Source organism: Physella acuta, unplaced genomic scaffold (assembly GCF_028476545.2).
Source record: "Physella acuta isolate Inbredline_101_S28 unplaced genomic scaffold, ASM2847654v3 ptg000202l, whole genome shotgun sequence".
In the NCBI taxonomy this organism is placed as follows: Eukaryota; Metazoa; Mollusca; class Gastropoda; family Physidae; genus Physella; species Physella acuta.
Genome location: NW_026731721.1, coordinates 231,415 through 251,150, shown reverse-complemented (window position 1 = coordinate 251,150; position 19,736 = coordinate 231,415). Strand labels below are relative to the sequence as shown.

At 30.9% G+C, this 19,736-nt stretch overlaps 1 protein-coding gene across 2 annotated transcripts in view; it reads left to right on the top strand.

Moving 5' to 3' along the window:
- LOC131937182 (fibrillin-1) overlaps positions 1 to 19,736 on the top strand; it is a 67,457-nt gene that overhangs the window by 38,877 nt on the left and 8,844 nt on the right. The window contains exons 1-16 of one of the 2 annotated variants that reach the window (XM_059294396.1): positions 1,957 to 2,052; positions 2,788 to 2,883; positions 5,870 to 5,959; positions 6,322 to 6,456; positions 7,197 to 7,325; positions 8,598 to 8,684; positions 9,093 to 9,206; positions 9,980 to 10,108; positions 10,378 to 10,506; positions 10,753 to 10,881; positions 11,436 to 11,522; positions 11,957 to 12,070; positions 12,489 to 12,617; positions 13,501 to 13,629; positions 14,179 to 14,304; positions 14,920 to 15,048. In XM_059294396.1, coding sequence (XP_059150379.1) covers positions 1,959 to 2,052; positions 2,788 to 2,883; positions 5,870 to 5,959; positions 6,322 to 6,456; positions 7,197 to 7,325; positions 8,598 to 8,684; positions 9,093 to 9,206; positions 9,980 to 10,108; positions 10,378 to 10,506; positions 10,753 to 10,881; positions 11,436 to 11,522; positions 11,957 to 12,070; positions 12,489 to 12,617; positions 13,501 to 13,629; positions 14,179 to 14,304; positions 14,920 to 15,048 — 1,846 coding nt within the window. In that variant the 5' untranslated portion in view covers positions 1,957 to 1,958. Of the gene's footprint in view, positions 1 to 1,956; positions 2,053 to 2,787; positions 2,884 to 5,869; positions 5,960 to 6,321; positions 6,457 to 7,196; positions 7,326 to 8,597; positions 8,685 to 9,092; positions 9,207 to 9,979; positions 10,109 to 10,377; positions 10,507 to 10,752; positions 10,882 to 11,435; positions 11,523 to 11,956; positions 12,071 to 12,488; positions 12,618 to 13,500; positions 13,630 to 14,178; positions 14,305 to 14,919; positions 15,049 to 19,736 lie in introns of those variants that run through there. The other variant, XM_059294395.1, reaches the window with a different exon arrangement.

Sequence of the window (19,736 nt, the reverse complement as noted above, 5' to 3'; positions counted from 1 at the left end):
TTCTTAATTTGTATTATACATTATACATATATTTAGACCTATATTTGCACTTGGAATGTTCAAATAGGGGTCTTATTAAATTCTCTAGTCATCCACATGCAGGTTATGATTGCCTTTTGTTAAATTAATTAACTACGCCACCGCTACGAAAACATGAATGTTGCAATGGCAATTGGCAAGCATAGGATGTAAGAAGACAGCTGTTGCGGTGCTCAACAAGTTTAATACGGTAAGTCCGGTGTTGCTGTAATTCAAAAAAGTTTATCAACAATGGCCAGTGCTAGAAATGCTGTTGTAAATGGAAATGCATTCAGCGTGATATAGTTATAAATACAGCTATTGAGTTACATTAGATTGGGAATTTTTAAGGTGAGTTTTATTATTTTATTTTCATCTTTAAGCTATGCCTAGCTCCAACTTTAACCCAACTCAAAGTACAGCTTTAATATTAATTCAAGCTACCAGAATTCCAACCTAAAGAACAAAAATAATCGTTACTCGCCTATTTTTGCCAATACACAATATGTGTATTGGTTGTTTAGGTAATCTTTCAAAATAAGCGTCTGTCTGGCGTTGTTTGTTCAGAGTTTGTATACTGTTCTGGATTAAAGATGCCATTCTTGTAGTTGAGTTTCTTAAATTTTGTTCAGTTAAAATTAAGTTGTTGCAATATTTTTTCTAAACTATTAGTAGTTCAAATATTATAAAGCAAAGTAATGTAAATGTGATCTAGTTATGTTTATTTTTTCATTGTCACATGAAATTAGTAATACTCTGTTTAGTTTAATGTAGTTTAAATGTAAGCCTACTAAATGCAAAATCAGGAAAATTAAACAACTTTAACATTGTGTTGTGATGGTGTACACTCATTTGTATCATGAATGTTCCAAACATAGGCCCAAACAAAAAAGAAAATCTTTGATTATCTTTTTACTCTCTCCTATACGTCATAGCCCCTTTACAGGTAGGATTGTGACAATAGCATTATTAGATTTAGGCTAAAGCTTTAAGGATACAATTGTTTGTTATTTCTGTTAGGTAACATTTCAAGTTAATTGTTATGAGAGTTCTTACCCAAGATGACTGCACGTTAGCTAATCATTCATGTGGCATGGGTAAGAAAACTAAGCAGTCATTGTCAATTTAAAAAAAAAAAATTGGTTGTTCTCACCCAGAAAGTGGACAGATCAAAATCTCAAAGCACGCGAATGGCTTAGAATCATTGTTATTTATTTCATGTTTGGTTTAATCATTTGTTTATTTATTATTCATATGAAGTTCGTGCTAAAAAGAAACCGCCTCATAATTATTATGACCCAAAAAAATAAATACAAAGGGGTTGCGTTGAGGGAATCACTTCACGACTGGCAGACTCGTCGTTTCAACCGAAATTCCTTCACTGTAATGGAGACGATACCTGCGTATCCACAGCAATGTGACGCATACACAACGGACGTGCAACCGCCACCCGCGCCCAGCGCAGGGCTATGCTATTAGACTATAAGGGGAGTTCACTCCCTTTTTATTACCGAGTAGATGTTAGATGTTTGTTACAGTCCCTTACGACACGCTACTATATTATATTGTTGTAGGAACACAAACAGGATTTAGTGTTAGCCAACCTAATCCTTACCCTCATGGTTAACCCTTTGAGGCCCGCATTGAATGTTGTGTCAATTTTTTCCCCACTCGGTGGTGTGTACAATATTGTTGAAATATAGAAGACTATAATCCCGACGTGAAGAACAACTAAAAACACAAAAGCACAAAAATGTTGATTTTACGTGGGTAAACGAAACAAATATTTGTTGGCTGCCCACATGGAATGCACGCGGAGTTGACAGTCCTGTCTTATAAAGATTACAACAGGGGTGGACTGACTGTCCAAGCGGCCCGGGAAATAAAACAAGCGACCCCCCCCCCACCCCTGACTTAAATTTTCATTGTGCATTTTCTCCATGTGGGACCGAGCGAGACTGGCAACAACTCACGGACCACGTAACAACCTACAATATATCCACAATTCTATCAAATCGAAAACGAAAATCGCAAGTATAATACGTTAAACTAGAAATAAAACTATAAATACATTAAACAAGGTTATTAACAAATTTATGAGAAAGCATTCAATTAGCGATATTAGGAGAGGTAAATTCTTTGAGTTGAGTTACATGGTCTATAATTAAGTATTAATTAGATTCAAGTAAAACATTCGTTCGTTTTGACAATCATAAAACTTTAAATGTTTTTGGAAGACAGTAAGTTAGGCAAGTGATTCAATTTAGAGACTGATTTTTTACAAGCTACTTGGGTGTACGATATATATATATATATATATATATATATATATATATATATATATATATATATATATATATATATATATATATATATAGGCCTACATATTACTTATTTATTAGACGCGTGTCTAATTTCGTTTTTCTCACTAGCGGTGCAATATATATATATATATATATATATATATATATATATATATATATATATATATATATATATATATATATATATATATATATATATATATATATATATATATATATATATATATGTATATATTACGCCACTGTAGTAAAGGCCCTCAGTCTTTAAGTGTCCAAGAGTCCAAGGATAATCTGTTACGTTTAAAAAATAGGCTTTTGCGCCGTTTATTTTAAGTCAAGAAACCACAATTATTTCTTCACTAAAATTAAAGCACTTGCAATGTCTCTATAAAATTATCGTGTAAGACTAAAAGCACTGAGTGTCATAATAGTTTTTCTTAAACAGCCTCCAGGTACAAGCACAATTTACTTTTGACCATGACGAAACCTATGTGCATACTTACTGTAAGCTTTATCCTGTTTTTAGCTTCAAGCACTGAAGGTTAGTGATAAAATACAACATACACACATATATGTATATATATTATATAGCTTATATATATATATATATATTATAATTTATATAGCCTACTAAATATATATATATATATATATATATATATATATATATATATATATATATATATATATATATATATATATATATATATATATATATATATATATATATATATATATATATATATATATATATATATATATATATATATATATATATATATATATATATATGGTATACATTCCCAGCATTAATTGATTGTGAACAAAGCACCTACGGGTGTTGCATTGATGGTCGTACTTCTGCAACAGGCCCAAACAAAAGCGGATGTGGTAAGGGTGAGTAAAACATGTGCACCAAACATGTATTTGTATATACATGTATGTATATATATATATATATGTATATATATTATATAGCTTTTTATATATATTATATAATTTATATAGCCTACATAATGTATATATATATATATATACATATATATATATATATATATATATATATATATATATATATATATATATATATATATATATATATATATATATATATATATATATATATATATATATATATATATATATATATATATATATATGGTATACATTTATACCATTTTATGGTATGCATTAATTGTATATATATATATTATATAGCTTTTATATATATATATATATTATATAGTTTATATAGCCTACTATATATATATATATATATATATATATATATATATATATATATATATATATATATATATATATATATATATATATATATGGTATACATTCCCAGCATTAATTGTATATATATATATATATTATATAGCTTTTATATATATATATATATTATATAGTTTATATAGCCTACTATATATATATATATATATATATATATATATATATATATATATATATATATATATATATATATATATACATATATATATATATATATATATACTAGCGTACCCGACCCCCGCGCGTTGCCGCGGGGATAGAAAAAAGTTTGACGAAATATATTAGGATTTTACCCACGCGTTATCAATTATAATTATATGTTCTTAGACGCGTTACTTTCTTTTCTAAAAGTGAGTTATTAAAATGTAAACAATGCCTGCGCTTGGATCATAAATATCAGGACACGGGTTTACCTACACTACCGCATGAAAACCTTGAGTGTACATTAATCACTCACCGAAATAATATGGTAGAACACACTTCGGTGACCGCCTCTGTGTCAGAGCGTAGAGGGGCGCTCTCATGCCCCCCCCCCCCCCGATTACACTACCGCATAGGCGCGGCGTACTACCCCTGGCTCATTAAAACTAGCAGGCGCCATCGGCCTAATAGAATCCTGTTAATAATGATGCAGATTTCGTCATTCGCTAAAGTGACACAAATGAACAGGATTTTTTTCTTTAACACGTAAAAAAATTATTTGACGTGTTTTTAAATATCATTGTGACTGATGCAATATGCTAGCGTTACTAATGGTCTATTATTAGATGCTCGATCACAATTTCTGACTGGATTGTCTAATAATAGATGCTTATTGCATCATTCGCAAAGTGACGAAACTCTACAGTAGGCTCCTCATATTCAAAAAGTTATTTTTTCATCTTTCGCAAGGTGACGAAACTGTACAGAAGGATTTCCTCGCGTTACAAAGTTATTTTTAGAAGCCTGTTGTAGTTTTACCGCTGAATATAGTAGTACCCCTTACTCGCTACGCAGGACGCTCGATTAACGGATGCCAAGTGCCAACATAGGCGCTCTAAAACTCTGGGCGCCAAACCGTGTATTGACGAAAGTTGTACCCTATATGGCGCCGCCCATAAGAAACTTTAGTTTTCTTTTTCGCAGAAATATTCTCGGGAGTATTCTCATCGAAAAAAAAATCGCCCCCCCCCCGGGGGCGCCGCCCTTGCAATATTAAACAATATTTTTTTGCAGAACCCTACCATTGAGTGATCGAATCATCTCCCCAAAGTTGCATGGTACACGGTTGAACGGTGTGAAACCGAAATTTAAAAAACCGTATATAGAGATAAATCGCAGCCTCCCGTGGCGCCGCCCTTGCGAAATTAAAAAAGGATTTTTTTTTTTTACAGAACCCTTCCCTGAATTGTTCTAATCAACTCCTCCAAAGTCTCATCGCTATCGGATAACGGTGTCATACCAAAATCGACTTTTATTTTTATATACCATATCGAGAAAAATCGCACCCTCCCGTGGCGCCGCCCTTGCGAAATTAAAAATGATTTTTTTTTACAGAACCCTTCCCTAGAGTTTTATAATGAACTCCCCAAAGTTTCATGCCTATCGGATAAACGGTGTCACTGCAATTCACTTTTATTATTTTTATATACCGTATATAGAGAAAAATCGGACCCTCCCGTGGCGTCGCCCTTGAGAAATTAAAAATGATTTTTTTACAGAACCCTTCCCTAGAGTAGTATAATGAACTTCCCAAAGTCTCATGGCTATCGGATGAACGATGCCAAACCAAAATCGACTTTTATTTTTATATACCTTATATAGAAAAAAACAAATCGCGCCCTGCCGGGGCGCCACCCCTGCGAATTTGAAATTTTTTTTTCGCAGAAACCTCCCCAGGAATATTCTCAACAACTTCCCAAAGTTTCACGGCGATGTGATGAGAGGTGTAGTAATGCATAAAGGACAAACACACAGACAGACAGACACACAAACATACATTGCTTTTTATATATATATAGATAGATAGATAGATATGGTATACATTCCCAGCATTAATTGATTGTGAACAAAGGGTGAGTAAAACATGTGCACCAAACATGTATATGTATATATATGTATGTATATATATTATATAGCTTTTTATATATATTATATAATTTATATAGCCTACATAATATATATATATATATATATATATATATATATATATATATATATATATATATATATATGGTATACATTCCCAGCATTAATTGATTGTGAACAAAGCACCTACGGGTGTTGCCTTGATGGTCGTACTTCTGCAACAGGCCCAAACAAAAGCGGATGTGGTAAGGGTGAGTAAAACATGCACAGACCACTGGCTAGGTGACTGGTGAGTAAAACATGTGCTCAGACCACTAGCTAGTTGACTTAGAAGTTCTACTCAGCTCCCCAGTTATGTTACGTTTCTTGTTGGCTATCTTATCTATTTGTCTTACTGGTTAGAACTTTTCATTTGAATAGGACGGAAATCTTTCACAAAAGGAAAGAGGTGCTATTCTCACCCCCCCCCCTTCTTCCCTAACACCCCCTATTTCGGCCACTGTATTTTATATTATAAACAAAGCATTACTTAAAATGTGATATTATTATTTCTAGAGTCCTACATTTACTATGAAAGCCATCACATTGAATCCTAAACAAATAATTCCCACAGTGGCAGACATCGATGAATGCGCCAGTTCTAACACTCCAGTGTGTGAGCAAATTTGCACCAACACTGTGGGCAGCTATTTATGTTCCTGTGGGCTGGGGTACACAATCAGCAGGAAAGACCCCGCACATTGTGATGGTCAGTTTTGATGCAGCCTGTGCGTGTGTGTGTGTGTATGTGTGTGTGTGTGTCTACGCGCGTGCGTGCGTGTGTGTAAACATAAAATCAAGTTTTATTGTGAGAAATAAAAACAACCGAGTTGTAAGCCTACAAAAAGTATATCATGCGCAACTTTTAAAAAATATTTCTCTAGTTCTTGGTCTAGTTTTTACTATACTTTATAAGTTTGCTTTAGCTAGAAAGGAATTAAAAGACCATTTAGAACCTTACGGTCCATAACGCAGAAGAAGTAGAGTTAACTTGTCTCAGTGACCGCGATATATGGTCAGCACTATGCCCTAGCCTGAGTCAGGTACCCATCAGAGCTGGGTGGACTCAGCGGTTACCTACGGACGCGTACCCGTTAGTAGTCTAGGTGTATTTTCATTTGGTAAAGGAGACTTCATGAATTTAACTCAATCTTTCTGATATAAATAGGCTCATAGTCAACCATTCCAATATTATGAACAATAAAAAAAAACGTTTTCAGAAATATAATATTTCAACTTAGTCTTTGTTCTTATACATATGTAAAAAAAAATCGCACTTAAATGACTCCGTTTAAGAAAACAAGGTCACACTTCTAAAAATACACAACTGGTAACACGGATGAAATAATCGTAAAATATTCCTCAGTCTGCGGCAACGCGTTTAACGGGTACGCTAGTTTAAAAAACAACCTATCATTATTATTGCTAATGATGTTTACAAATTGGCAGATGTTAATGAATGCACGTGTTTGACGAACCAAGCTTGTGAACACAATTGTACTAACACGGTTGGCAGCTTTAAATGTGCTTGTATGGAAGGCTACACAGTGGACAGTACAGACCCTACTAGATGTGTTGGTCAGTTTACACTGTGTATTGTAGTTATTTTAAAAGCTAGGGTGTGTTGTTTGTTTCACATAGTTCAGCATACACACACACCGTACACACGCACACAAACACAACATACCCACACTTATACACCACATCATACATACACACGCGCGCACACACCCTAAACACGCACACACACCATATACAACCACACACATCATACACGCTTACAAACTACACCACACTCACATAAACACACAAACACACACCATACTCACACAAATACAGACATACATACAAAAACACACACCATACACACCACATTACACCATTACACACACACACTATACACACCACATGAGTAACTGTAGAATATCATAATAGCTTGGTATGTCTCAAACAATGTGCTCCGTGCTTTATTAAATGTGTACAAAGCTTTTGAAAAATTAATAAGCTACATAATAGGGGCCGTTCTTAAATAACGTAATACTTCTATATGGGAAAGGGGTGGGGGAAGTTTTTAATTTTGTGCTGATGTGTAATGAGGGGGGAGATGAGGGTGGGGGTGGGTTCAGATAGTGCGATGTCACACTTTTGCCTTTTAAAACAGTAATGTTGGAAACTGAATTTTAGATTTTATTTCACGCATTAGAAACTGGTTTTTGTAAATTGTTTCAGAAACTGAATAAACTACTGATTAAACTACTGATTAAACTACTGATTAAACTACTGATTAAACTACTGATTAAACTACTGATTAAACTACTGATTAAACTACTGATTAAACTACTGATTAAACTACTGATTAAACTACTGATTAAACTACTGATTAAACTACTGATTAAACTACTGATTAAACTACTGATTAAACTACTGATTAAACTACTGATTAAACTACTGATTAAACTACTGATTAAACTACTGATTAAACTACTGATTAAACTACTGATTAAACATATGATTAAACTACTGATTAAACTACTGATTAAACTACTTTGTGGGACAAGCTCAGTCAATATGTTAGAAAAAAAATCGATGTTTTGATATAAAAATTTGAGAAGGAGGAAGGGGGGGGGGGGGGGGTGTAGTAAGCTGAGGTGTCTCATCATTTTTAGGGGTTGGGAGGGGGGGGTCTGGGTTTTGTGACGATGTTTGATGAAGGGGAGGCGTACGTAAAATTGTGAAAAAAAAAGTGTAACGTCATAACGTCATCTATGGATGATCCCCGAAGCGATATTTAGTCACTTTAGGGATGATCCAAAACATGCCAATAATACCTGCTTGCATTAATTATTTAAGTGGCAGCAAAGGACTGTGAAGAGAGTACGTACGGATGCTGCTATGACGGCAAATCTTTTGCAAAAGGCCCCAACAGAGCTGGATGTGGTGAGTGTTACAATTCGGTTGTTAAACTGGTACCAGCACATAGTGGCGTCGCTAAATCGGGTGTCACCCATTGCGGCACTTCGTGGTGTCCCCCCCCCCCCCTCAAAGAAACAAAGTATATATATATATATATATATATATATATATATATATATATATATATATATATATATATATATATATATATATATATATATATATATATATATATATATATATATATAGGATATATATATATATAGGACATATATATATACATTTTTTTTAAAGATTCTAAACTAAGATAAGCTTTCCATTAAAAAGTAAAGGGGACGGAGTCAAAGTAAGCTTACCTCCCCTGCCAACGGCATACAGAATTTATTTGTGTAGAAGAAGATGAGTAACCCATGTTTTACTTCCAACTGACAGGCGATTGCAGTTCATCCCCCTGCCAACAAATCTGCAAGAAAAATGGCAACGGATACACCTGCTCGTGTAACGCAGGTTTTGCTGTCAATGCAATCAATTCTTCAGCTTGTGATGGTAAGTGTTGTGTTCATTATTCAGCGACAACTTTTTTTTTTTTTTTTTTTTAAAACTCCAATAATAATTGTTGATCAAGACAACTGTCAGAATTGAACGAACCTTCGCAAATGGCAAAGATCTAGATCCTATTAGTAGGCGGCATATAGTTATACTATTTTATAGAGCTCTATGCTTATTTGAAAGTAGGACTGCAGATTTCTCAATATAGTGGCCCATTAGGCATTAGTATTAAGCATTAGGCCCTAAAAATGCGCTACATAAACTTGTAGGCTATTAAAAATTATTTATATAGTATATAGATCAAGGGCCTAGTTTATTGTATAAAGTATAAAACAATAGGATATAGGAAATAAACATTTAAGAGATCAGTACATTACTTAACATTGGTTTGAGTGCCTGGGTGGCCATTTGCCATTATTGATAATCATCAATATGTGAATTGGAGTGCTGGCGTACAGGTGTGATATATATATATATATATATATATATATATATATATATATATATATATATATATATATATATATATATTTATTTATTTATTTATTTCATATGATTCTTTTTGCTAATATTTTGCAATTTATTATGGTATAAAACATTGATTAGAGTAAGTGGCTCAAATATATTTTATTTTAAACTCAAAATACTGATTTACAATTATTTTGAATTTTTGATATCATGTTTAAATTTTTAGCTCAAGTGTAGTGTATAGAGTGAGGTATTATATGTATTAATATCAAACCCAACACAAATGTTGTATCAATTTTCAGACATCAATGAATGCACCAGTTCTCAAAGTCCCGTGTGTGAACATGTCTGCATTAACACAGTGGGCAGCTTTGAATGTTTGTGTAGGACTGGATACACCACCAGCAGTACAGATCACACCAAATGTGTTGGTTAGTGACATACAATCTTCATAGTTATATCAAGTATAGGCCTACACATACACAATAACATTCACAGTCATAGGCATTATTTCTTTTTATTATACCCAAAGTTCATATTACATATAAAGCAAATTGATAAAAGAACATCATCCACTTGAAATAATGTCTTTTGGTGTGCCTCTTTTAAAATAAACTTTTTATCCAATGTTTCTGGAATATTTTATTTATTATAATAAACTGCGATACAATTAGGCCTAATGATTATGTTTAAATGGCAGACATCAATGAATGTACCAACTCTTCCTTCCCTGTGTGTGAGCAAAACTGTACCAACACCCTGGGTGGCTTCAAATGTTCCTGCATGCCTGGGTACACCATCAAGAAGAAAGACCACTCCAAATGTGTTGGTCAGTATTATAATGAATGTGATTATTTAATTTAAAAAAAACGAAATTGTAAAAAGATGTTTGCGAATTAATAAATGACTAATCACATATACTTTTTAATAGTTTACCCCTGTTAACTTTCCAATTAATGGTCTGCATGTTGCAGATACAGCACTAAGTTTTTTTTTAAAGTGTGGAGTGTAGTATTGTATTTATTATTCTAAAATTTGTCATTTTTTCAATAAAATAAAGTTTTAAAACCACCAGATATTGATGAATGCACCACCTCTCTCAAGCATGTATGTGAACAAAATTGCACCAACACAGTGGGCAGCTTTAAATGTTCCTGTAGAGCTGGGTTTACCATCAGCAGCAAAGACCCCACCAAATGCGTTGGTTAGTGGCCAAATAATTATTTTCAAGTGAATGCGAATTATTTAATATACCTTAATCTATTTGAAATAGGGAGATAGAATGTGTTCTATGTTATATATCTTTAACCTCCCTTATCAGATGTGTCTTTATAAAAATTTGAACCCCCCCTCCCCTCCCCCTCCCCCCCCTTAACCTTCTGCTCCATTGGTCTGTGACATCATTGATCTAAAAAGCTTGTTGTAAAACCTTTTTCATAACAAATACTTAATCTTAGTGATTTCAAATTTGCTTTACTTATAAATGACAATGGAAATTACATAACAAAAACTGTTAGCTTTGCTTCTTAGTTACATCAGTTTTTGTCTAGACAACTTGTTGCTTTGTTTACATTTTGTACCATACAGCCCCTCACTTACCATCAAATTTATTTAATATAATGTTATACTGGGCTGCAAAATATACTACTATTTCATGATTATGATTTTTTCCCATTGCTGAACTTTCAAAATTTCTCCAGTTGAGAGAAATATTCCTCCCTCTGACAGGGGAACTGAATATAAGCTTGTTAATTTCAGCTGAAACAAGGAGCTGTGAAGAGAGTACCTATGGATGTTGCTATGATGGCAAGTCTTTTGCAACTGGTCCTAACAGACTTGGGTGTGGTAAGTTCAATCTCAAGGTAAACCTGGAATTAATATAAAACACTTGTCTAGCACAACTGAATTTAAGATAAAATGCATTGATATTTGATAAACAAAACTTATTAAACAGATGAGGTTAGTAAAGCTTGCAATATAATATGATAATATTTTAGAGATGAAATTCCAAATCTAATTATATTTTGTAGTGGAATATTTTTGCATCAATTGATTATACCTACAATATATAGGCTACAATGATATAGATTGAATAATTACAATTTCAATTTTGAAGAAATCTGTCAAACCAATTGTTATTCACTTGTAAACTGTATTATAATTTGATTTTAATACATTTATAATTACCCTTAAAACATTGTTTTTAGAAGTCTGTGTTGCTAATGAAAGGAAAAATATTCAGCAGTTTTCTAGATCTTCCATATCTTCTCATTTAACAGGTGATTGCAGTTCTTTCCCTTGCCAACAAATCTGCAGGAACACAGGCAAAGGCTACATCTGCTCATGTAGTCCAGGCTTTGTTGTCAGTGCTACTAACTCTTCAGCTTGTCAAGGTAAGTTTTTATCACAATATTGTTTTCAAATATTGCAATAAAGATCTTTATTTGTAAAAATCTTTACAAAACTTTCTTTTAAAACATGGTGCTAAGCACATAAGTATTTCGAGATTTTTAAAAAGCTCTCTTAAGGAAACAAAATACAATTATAAAGCAAGACTGTAATCAATTGGTTATGTTAGAATAAAGATAATTTTGTATGTAATACAAGTTTGTAAAAATCTTTCCAAATACGTTTTAATAAATAGTACTTACATTTTTAAAGTATTGTCTTAAGGAGAAAAATATAAATATCAAGAAATAATGTAATCATTGATTATGTCTTATCAAAAAAGTAAACTTTTAAATTGAAAATGTCATCATGTTTTTAATAAATATTTAGAACTATAAATCATAATATTTTTAAAATTATCAGATATTGATGAATGTACCAGTTCTAGCCGCTATGTATGTGATCAAATTTGCACCAACACTGTAGGGAGTTTTACATGTTCCTGTAGGGCTGGATACACCACTGATAGGAATGATGCCTCCAAATGTGTTGGTCAGTAGCCTGTTTGATTGATAAATTAGTTGCTCTATAATTAGCTCAAACTATATAGATATGAAGTTATAAAAGATTGTCAAGAATTGTCAATTTTTAATGTATACATTCTATAATGGAAGTAAACTGAGCTATGTCGTGTCCTTTGAGTTTTAATTTTTAATCAGCTATGTTAATAAATGAAACAATCTTTTGTCAGCAACTACAATCTGGGATTGTAATTTTTGTGAAATTGTTTTAAAATAAGTATTTTCTTAATCTTTCAACTAAAATTAAATAAAAAGATTGTAAAACTTAAAACATCCAACATTTAATGTGCGTGCTTTGTGAAATAGTTTTAAAATAATCATTTTCTTAATCTTTCAACTAAAAGTTTAAAAAATTGATTGTAAAATTTTAAACATCCACGACTAATTAAAGGGCATGTTTTGTGAAATAATTTTAAAATTATCATTTTCTTAAAGTTTCATCATCTTTAAAACATCCAATTTTTTTTTATCTAGGCAGTGTCACACTCTGACTTTTTGTAACAAAGTGTGAATTCATACTAATATTTAGTCTCTTTTTTTTTAAATTTCAATGTAAGATATTAATTTGCATTTAAAAGATTTTTAATGTTAGTTTTAATAAGAATTGATCAATGTAAATAATCCTTACCCAACATAATAGGCATTAAAAAAATTTGTGTTTTAAAAAAAGAAAATAAATTAACTTTAGGGAAGGAAGTTGGCTGAAGTGTGAAGTCACTCTAGAGGAGATTCTCAATTTTTTTTAATGAGTGGGAAAATGGAGTGGGAAAAGAAATCTTCAAAACATAGTAATGTGATTTATGGATGGCTCATTATAACTCTTTATAAAAAAATAAAACCTTCGTAATCATCAGACATCAATGAATGTACCAGTTCTAGCAAGCCTGTATGTGATCAAATTTGCACCAACACTGTTGGAAGTTTTACTTGTTCCTGTAGGGCTGGATACACTGTCAGCAGTAAAGATCCTACCAAATGTGTTGGTCAGTATTGTGGTTTTTAAAGTGATTGCTTATTATCTTACTGTATGTGATTAAACATTTGAGGTATAATGTTAACAAAAAACCATGAGTTATATTATCAGTTAGCTTACATAGAGAGCATGATCTTTTTAATGATGAGAATAAATAGCTTGACATAAAAAAACACAAATGCAGTCTTACAGTAGCATACTACATATATTATGAATAATCATTTATGTCAGTAATTAATTAACATCATTCATCTTCTAGTATTTCATATAATTTTGTAAAAAAGCTAAAAATGCACAAAAAGCTTTTTGAAAATTAAATAAACTAATCAGATTTTGACATTATATTAAATAATGATCTACTTTTAGTGTGGCCGATTTTATATATATATATATATATATATATATATATATATATATATATATATATATATATATATATATATATATATATATATATATATGGATTTGGACTTGGACACACATCTAGATATAGATTAGATACAGATACAGATTCTAAGATACAGCACATTAAATCCCGAATTCATTGATTTATTATCAGACATTAATGAATGTAGTAGCAAAAGTTCTGTGTGTGAGCAAATATGTACCAACACAGCAGGCAGCTATATGTGCTCCTGTAAGGCTGGATACACCACAAACAGGAAGGACTCCACCAAATGTGTTGGTCAGTGTTGATTTGTTTAGGGATAATTTATCTAAAGTTATTAAATAATATGTTACTGATAATAAAATTCTTTTTTTACATTACTGATTATTTTCACTGTTAATATTATGCTGATGAATATAAATAAAAATAATAACATTAAAGAACATTATATCATTATATTGTCAGCCTACCTATTATATTGCTTACTTTATAGTTATAAAGATGATTAAGCTTATGTTCTCGTGCCAAATAAACAGCATTATGAATCTAGTTGCTGGAAAACTTTCAGTCATATAAAAAATGATATTTTAGCTCACAAACAGACTGATTGATTTATAATTATTTTTTTGTTATATAGAGATCTTGTGTTCAATTTTATTAAAGGATTATTTTTTTCAAGTATTTTAATTTTTTTTTTTAATTATGAGATTTTTTATAACCTTTATACATTTAACAAAGGAATAACACCATATGTTACTATTTTATTCTACTACAAATGTATCTCAAAAATTGTGTTACTTCATTCTAATACAAATATTACTCTAAAATTGTGCTATTTCATTCTAGAACAAATAGAGCTCTAAATTCATGTTCAACAAATAGAGCTCTAAATTCCTGTTCATACATTTTCAGACATCAATGAATGTACCAGTTCTATAAGTCATGTGTGTGACCAAATATGTACCAATACACCTGGCAGCTTCACATGTTCCTGTAGGGCTGGATACACCAAAAATAGTACAAACCCCACTAAATGTGATGGTCAGTAGTGAATATTTTATAAAAGTCAATTTTAATTATTTATTCTTTACATTTTTAGTTGGGGTAAATTTTGCAAAAGATTCATTTTTAGTAATATTTTTTTTTATTTTATACATTTCAATTCAACATGCAAATTCTGATAAATTTGACTTAATATATATGTAGTTTGTTTATTTTAGGAATGATTGCGGTGAAAAAAGAATCATCCTTTTTTTTTTCCATTACTTTTGCTTTGGTATGGGCTTATGACTATCAAATTATCATTTTTTTTTCTCAGCCCAACATAACTAGAGACTTCTTTTATGGCTACTTTGTTTCATTTTCTTTTTAACTTTCCCAAATGTTGTCTTGGTCCCCTTTCATCTCTCATCTTCTCACAAACAAATACAATGTTTTGTATAAGTTGAACAGTTTGATTACAAGTGGTCACTGGAAACTCTCTACATGCTAATTTTTTTTTCAGTCAGACAAAGTTGTTTAATCTTCTTGAATCCTTGACTTGACATAATATTCTTTCTCTTCCTTTTACTTTAATAAGATAGCATGGTTAAAAAACAATTTACATTATTTCTTAAAGGAGATTTCTCTAATTATTTTCTTTAAAAGCTATTAACTTCATACAACCATCAACATTGTTTCTCGTTTTAAGCTATTTATTATGAAATATTTATCACTTTTTTCAATTTTTCATTCTTGATGTTTTTATTTGTTTTTAAACTCTTAACATTTTGCAATATTAACAGCATAATTATGTAGGTTGAAATTAACAATGTAAACAAAGAAGGCACTGTATCATAGATGTTAGGGTATGGGTTTGTCCACACTACTGTCCAAACTCCCCAAGCCATGATAGTAAAAAATGGGAAAAATCTTTGTTTAAATGTTTTTAAAGTACATCATAATTGTTATCAGTTTGGAGAATAATATAGTTTTTTTAATATAAAAGTTACATTAAACCTGCAAATGTTAATAATTATCAGACATCAATGAATGCACCAGTTCTAAATCAGTTTGTGAACAAAATTGCACCAACATATTGGGCAGCTTTACATGTTCCTGTAGAAAAGGCTACATCACTAGCAATAAAGACCTCACCAAATGTGTTGGTGAGTATCACAGTTTTAGTATACATAGTTTTTGTCTCTCAGAATCTCACACACAGTTTTAGAGTAAATATTTGTTGTCTCTCAGAATCTTAATTACAAATTGTAAGAATAAATTTAAAAAGGAGTCATTGTAGATTTATTATAAAAATCTTAATTACAAATTGTAAGAATAAATTTAAAAAGGAGTCATTGTAGATTTATTATACTTACATTTTGAATGGCGATCATTGGACTGGTCTGTACTTAGACTCTTTTTTTTTTTAAAAATGTTATACATATTGTTTAACTTTTATTTATGTACCACACACTACTTAGTTTGAATTTATAATAACTAAAACTTTGAATAAGATTTTTTTGCATCATATTAATCAAATCATTAAGATAGTAACATTTAATACAGCATTATTTGACCTAAACTATTAAAACATTATCAGACATTGATGAATGTACTAGTATGAAAAGTAGTCCAGTATGTGATCAGGATTGTATCAACACAGTGGGCAGCTTTAAATGTTCCTGCAGGACTGGATTCACCATTAATAGCAAAAACCCTACCAAGTGTGTTGGTCAGTAATGATAATTTAACTATAATTATAAATTATTCATATTATAATTTTTAAATTTCACCAAACAATCAGATTTTATCACTCAGTAAAATGTCTTTAATTTATTGAATTATACTTAAAATCAATGCTCTAAATAGTATAATAATGCTCAACTCTTGTTAAACTTACTGTTGGGTTCTAGAATCTAGGGGTATATAAATAACAACAGACAAATACGACGTATACAACAATAACACTAACACTCTATAATAACAATAATAATAAGATATTTAATAATATATACAGTACTTAAATAATAAAAGGATCAAAACGGGTCTACAACATAAATACAATACTCAACACCACGTTCCATGTTCCACGTCCACAGCCACACTACAACTAACTGCTTCACACACTAGCACACGCTCTGACACCCGTCACCTGACACACCTCACGTGAACACCTCTCGCACCATGTAAACACACTCAACCAAGGGATACAACTATACACCAAAGGGAGGGTACCTGTCGTTCCAGCACACAACACACACACACACAAGCAGGGGACATGTAAGGGACGTAACACTTACAATTTCAAAATTATTTAAAAAATTTAATTTTCGATGTTTTTTTCTTATTAGATATGTTCAATTAAAAAGCATGTATGTTTATTACATTGAAATACATCAATTTATCACCTAATGTTGTCTTTATATTGTCAGACATCAATGAATGTGCCAAGAGTTCTGTATGTGAACAGAATTGTACAAACACAGTGGGCAGCTTTCAGTGTTCATGCAAGGCAGGCTATACCATTAACAGTAAAGATATCAACAAATGTGTGGGTAAGTGTTATTTTCTAATTAAAACATTATATAAATCTTAAAATAATAATTTTCTTTTTTAGAAAGATGTATAGAAGTATAATCTAATTCACTCTAATTATTAAAATCAGTGAAACAATTTTAGCATAATCTTCATATTTTAATTGTGTTTTGTACTTGTTCTGTAGAAGAGGTAGAAAATTTATATGAAAATGTTGATAAGCTTTATGTAACAGGTTTATTGAAGTCATATTATTATTTTTTATAAAATGCCTTTTTACTTTCAATCATTTCGACAATTTGCTTAATAACCTCAGCTGCAAGATCAAACAACTTTATTGTTTGCAATTTTAGAAGGAAATAATTTACAAAGAGACTCTTTCTAAAAAATGTATTTATGAAATGCCATAAATTATTTTATTTTTAGCATAATGCTGAAAGTTGATAAATTACGGTTAAATACAGATCATTTTAGGTGTGTATTTATAAACATAAAATCTATTTTAATCATCAAAATGTTTGCCACCTGTCAGATATCGATGAATGTACCAGTTCTATCAGTCCTGTGTGTGACCAAATTTGTAGCAACACAGTGGGTAGCTTCAAATGTTCTTGTAGGACTGGATACACTGTCAACAGCAAAGACCCCACCAAATGTGTTGGTCAGTTGGCGTATTTGTTATTGTTTCATTTGGATTTATTCTTATTTCAATTATCAAGTTTTTATGAAATTATAATCTATATTATTAATACAAACTAAAAAAAATTTTCCATGCTGAAAATTTATTGTATCTATGACATTCTTGTATATGCGTTGTTGTTGATGTTACACTAACATATAGGTTGTGGTTTATGTGTAGAGAATAATGTATAAGTCATGGGTTACATGTTAAGAATGAGCATGTGGTTGGTTTAAAACAGATCAGCTAATGGCTGTTTTTAGGGCCTACATTTAAAAGTTCTAAAGATTGTAAAATGTATGTAACATATGTATATATATAAATAAATAAATAAATAAATATATATATATCTATATATATATATATATATATATATATATATATATATATATATATATATATATATATATATATATATATATATATATATATATATATATATATATATATATATATATATATAAAATAGTCTATTTTAAAAGTGATATTTAGCAGTCTAAAAGTTAATCTCTAAATCTCTTGTGTGTGTGTAATTGAATATGTTTCAATATATTACGGCGTATTGGTAATCCTATCTATGTTTATAAATTGTCAGACATCAACGAATGTAAAAGTTCTAAAAGTCCTGTATGTGAGCAAGAATGCACCAACACAGTGGGCAGCTTTAAATGTTACTGCAGGCCTGGCTACACCATCAGCAGTAAAGACCCCACCAAATGTGTTGGTTAGTATTGCAAGTTTACACTGTAAGATAACAAAAAATTAATGACAAGGCATTTTGTTTTATTTTAATCGATTAATGTATTAACATATTTTCTTTGCATAATCTTGACCATCCACCATCACTTGGTAATCTGGAGTTGTTAGCCCTTACTAATGTATCTTAGAAATCTCAAATGAAACATTCTGTGTTAATGATAAAATCAAGCTATTTAGTAATTCAAAGATCACTTTTTGAAGATCTCAATGAATGTACCAATACCATCCTCCCTGTGTGTGAGCAGAACTGTACCAATACTGTGGGCAGCTTCAAATGTTCCTGTAGGGCTGGATTCACCATCAATAGTACAAGCCCAACCAAATGTATAGGTCAGTACTGAGAATTTTCATGTGATTATGAATATCTTGGTTTGGAAAATTGTTGGTTTTAATTTTTTTTAAATAATTTTAAATTTATTTATTTAACTTTTAATTACAAGAGTATATATTTTGATATGCAAATTAATATTTGTCCATTGTTAGACATCAATGAATGCAACAATTTTGTCAAGCCTGTATGTGAGCATCAGTGCACCAATACAGTGGGCAGTTTCAAATGTTCCTGTAGGATTGGTTATGGCATCAGCAAAAAGGACCCCACCAAATGTATTGGTCAGTATCTGTTTCTTGTTGATGCTAATATTTATTAATGTTGTTAAAAGCATTGTTGCAAACTATTTGTAAGTTGATTAAAAAATTATCTGACCATTGTTTTATTATTAAAATTGATTATCTTGATAGAAAGTCATCTTGTCAAACTTTTCCATCCATTATT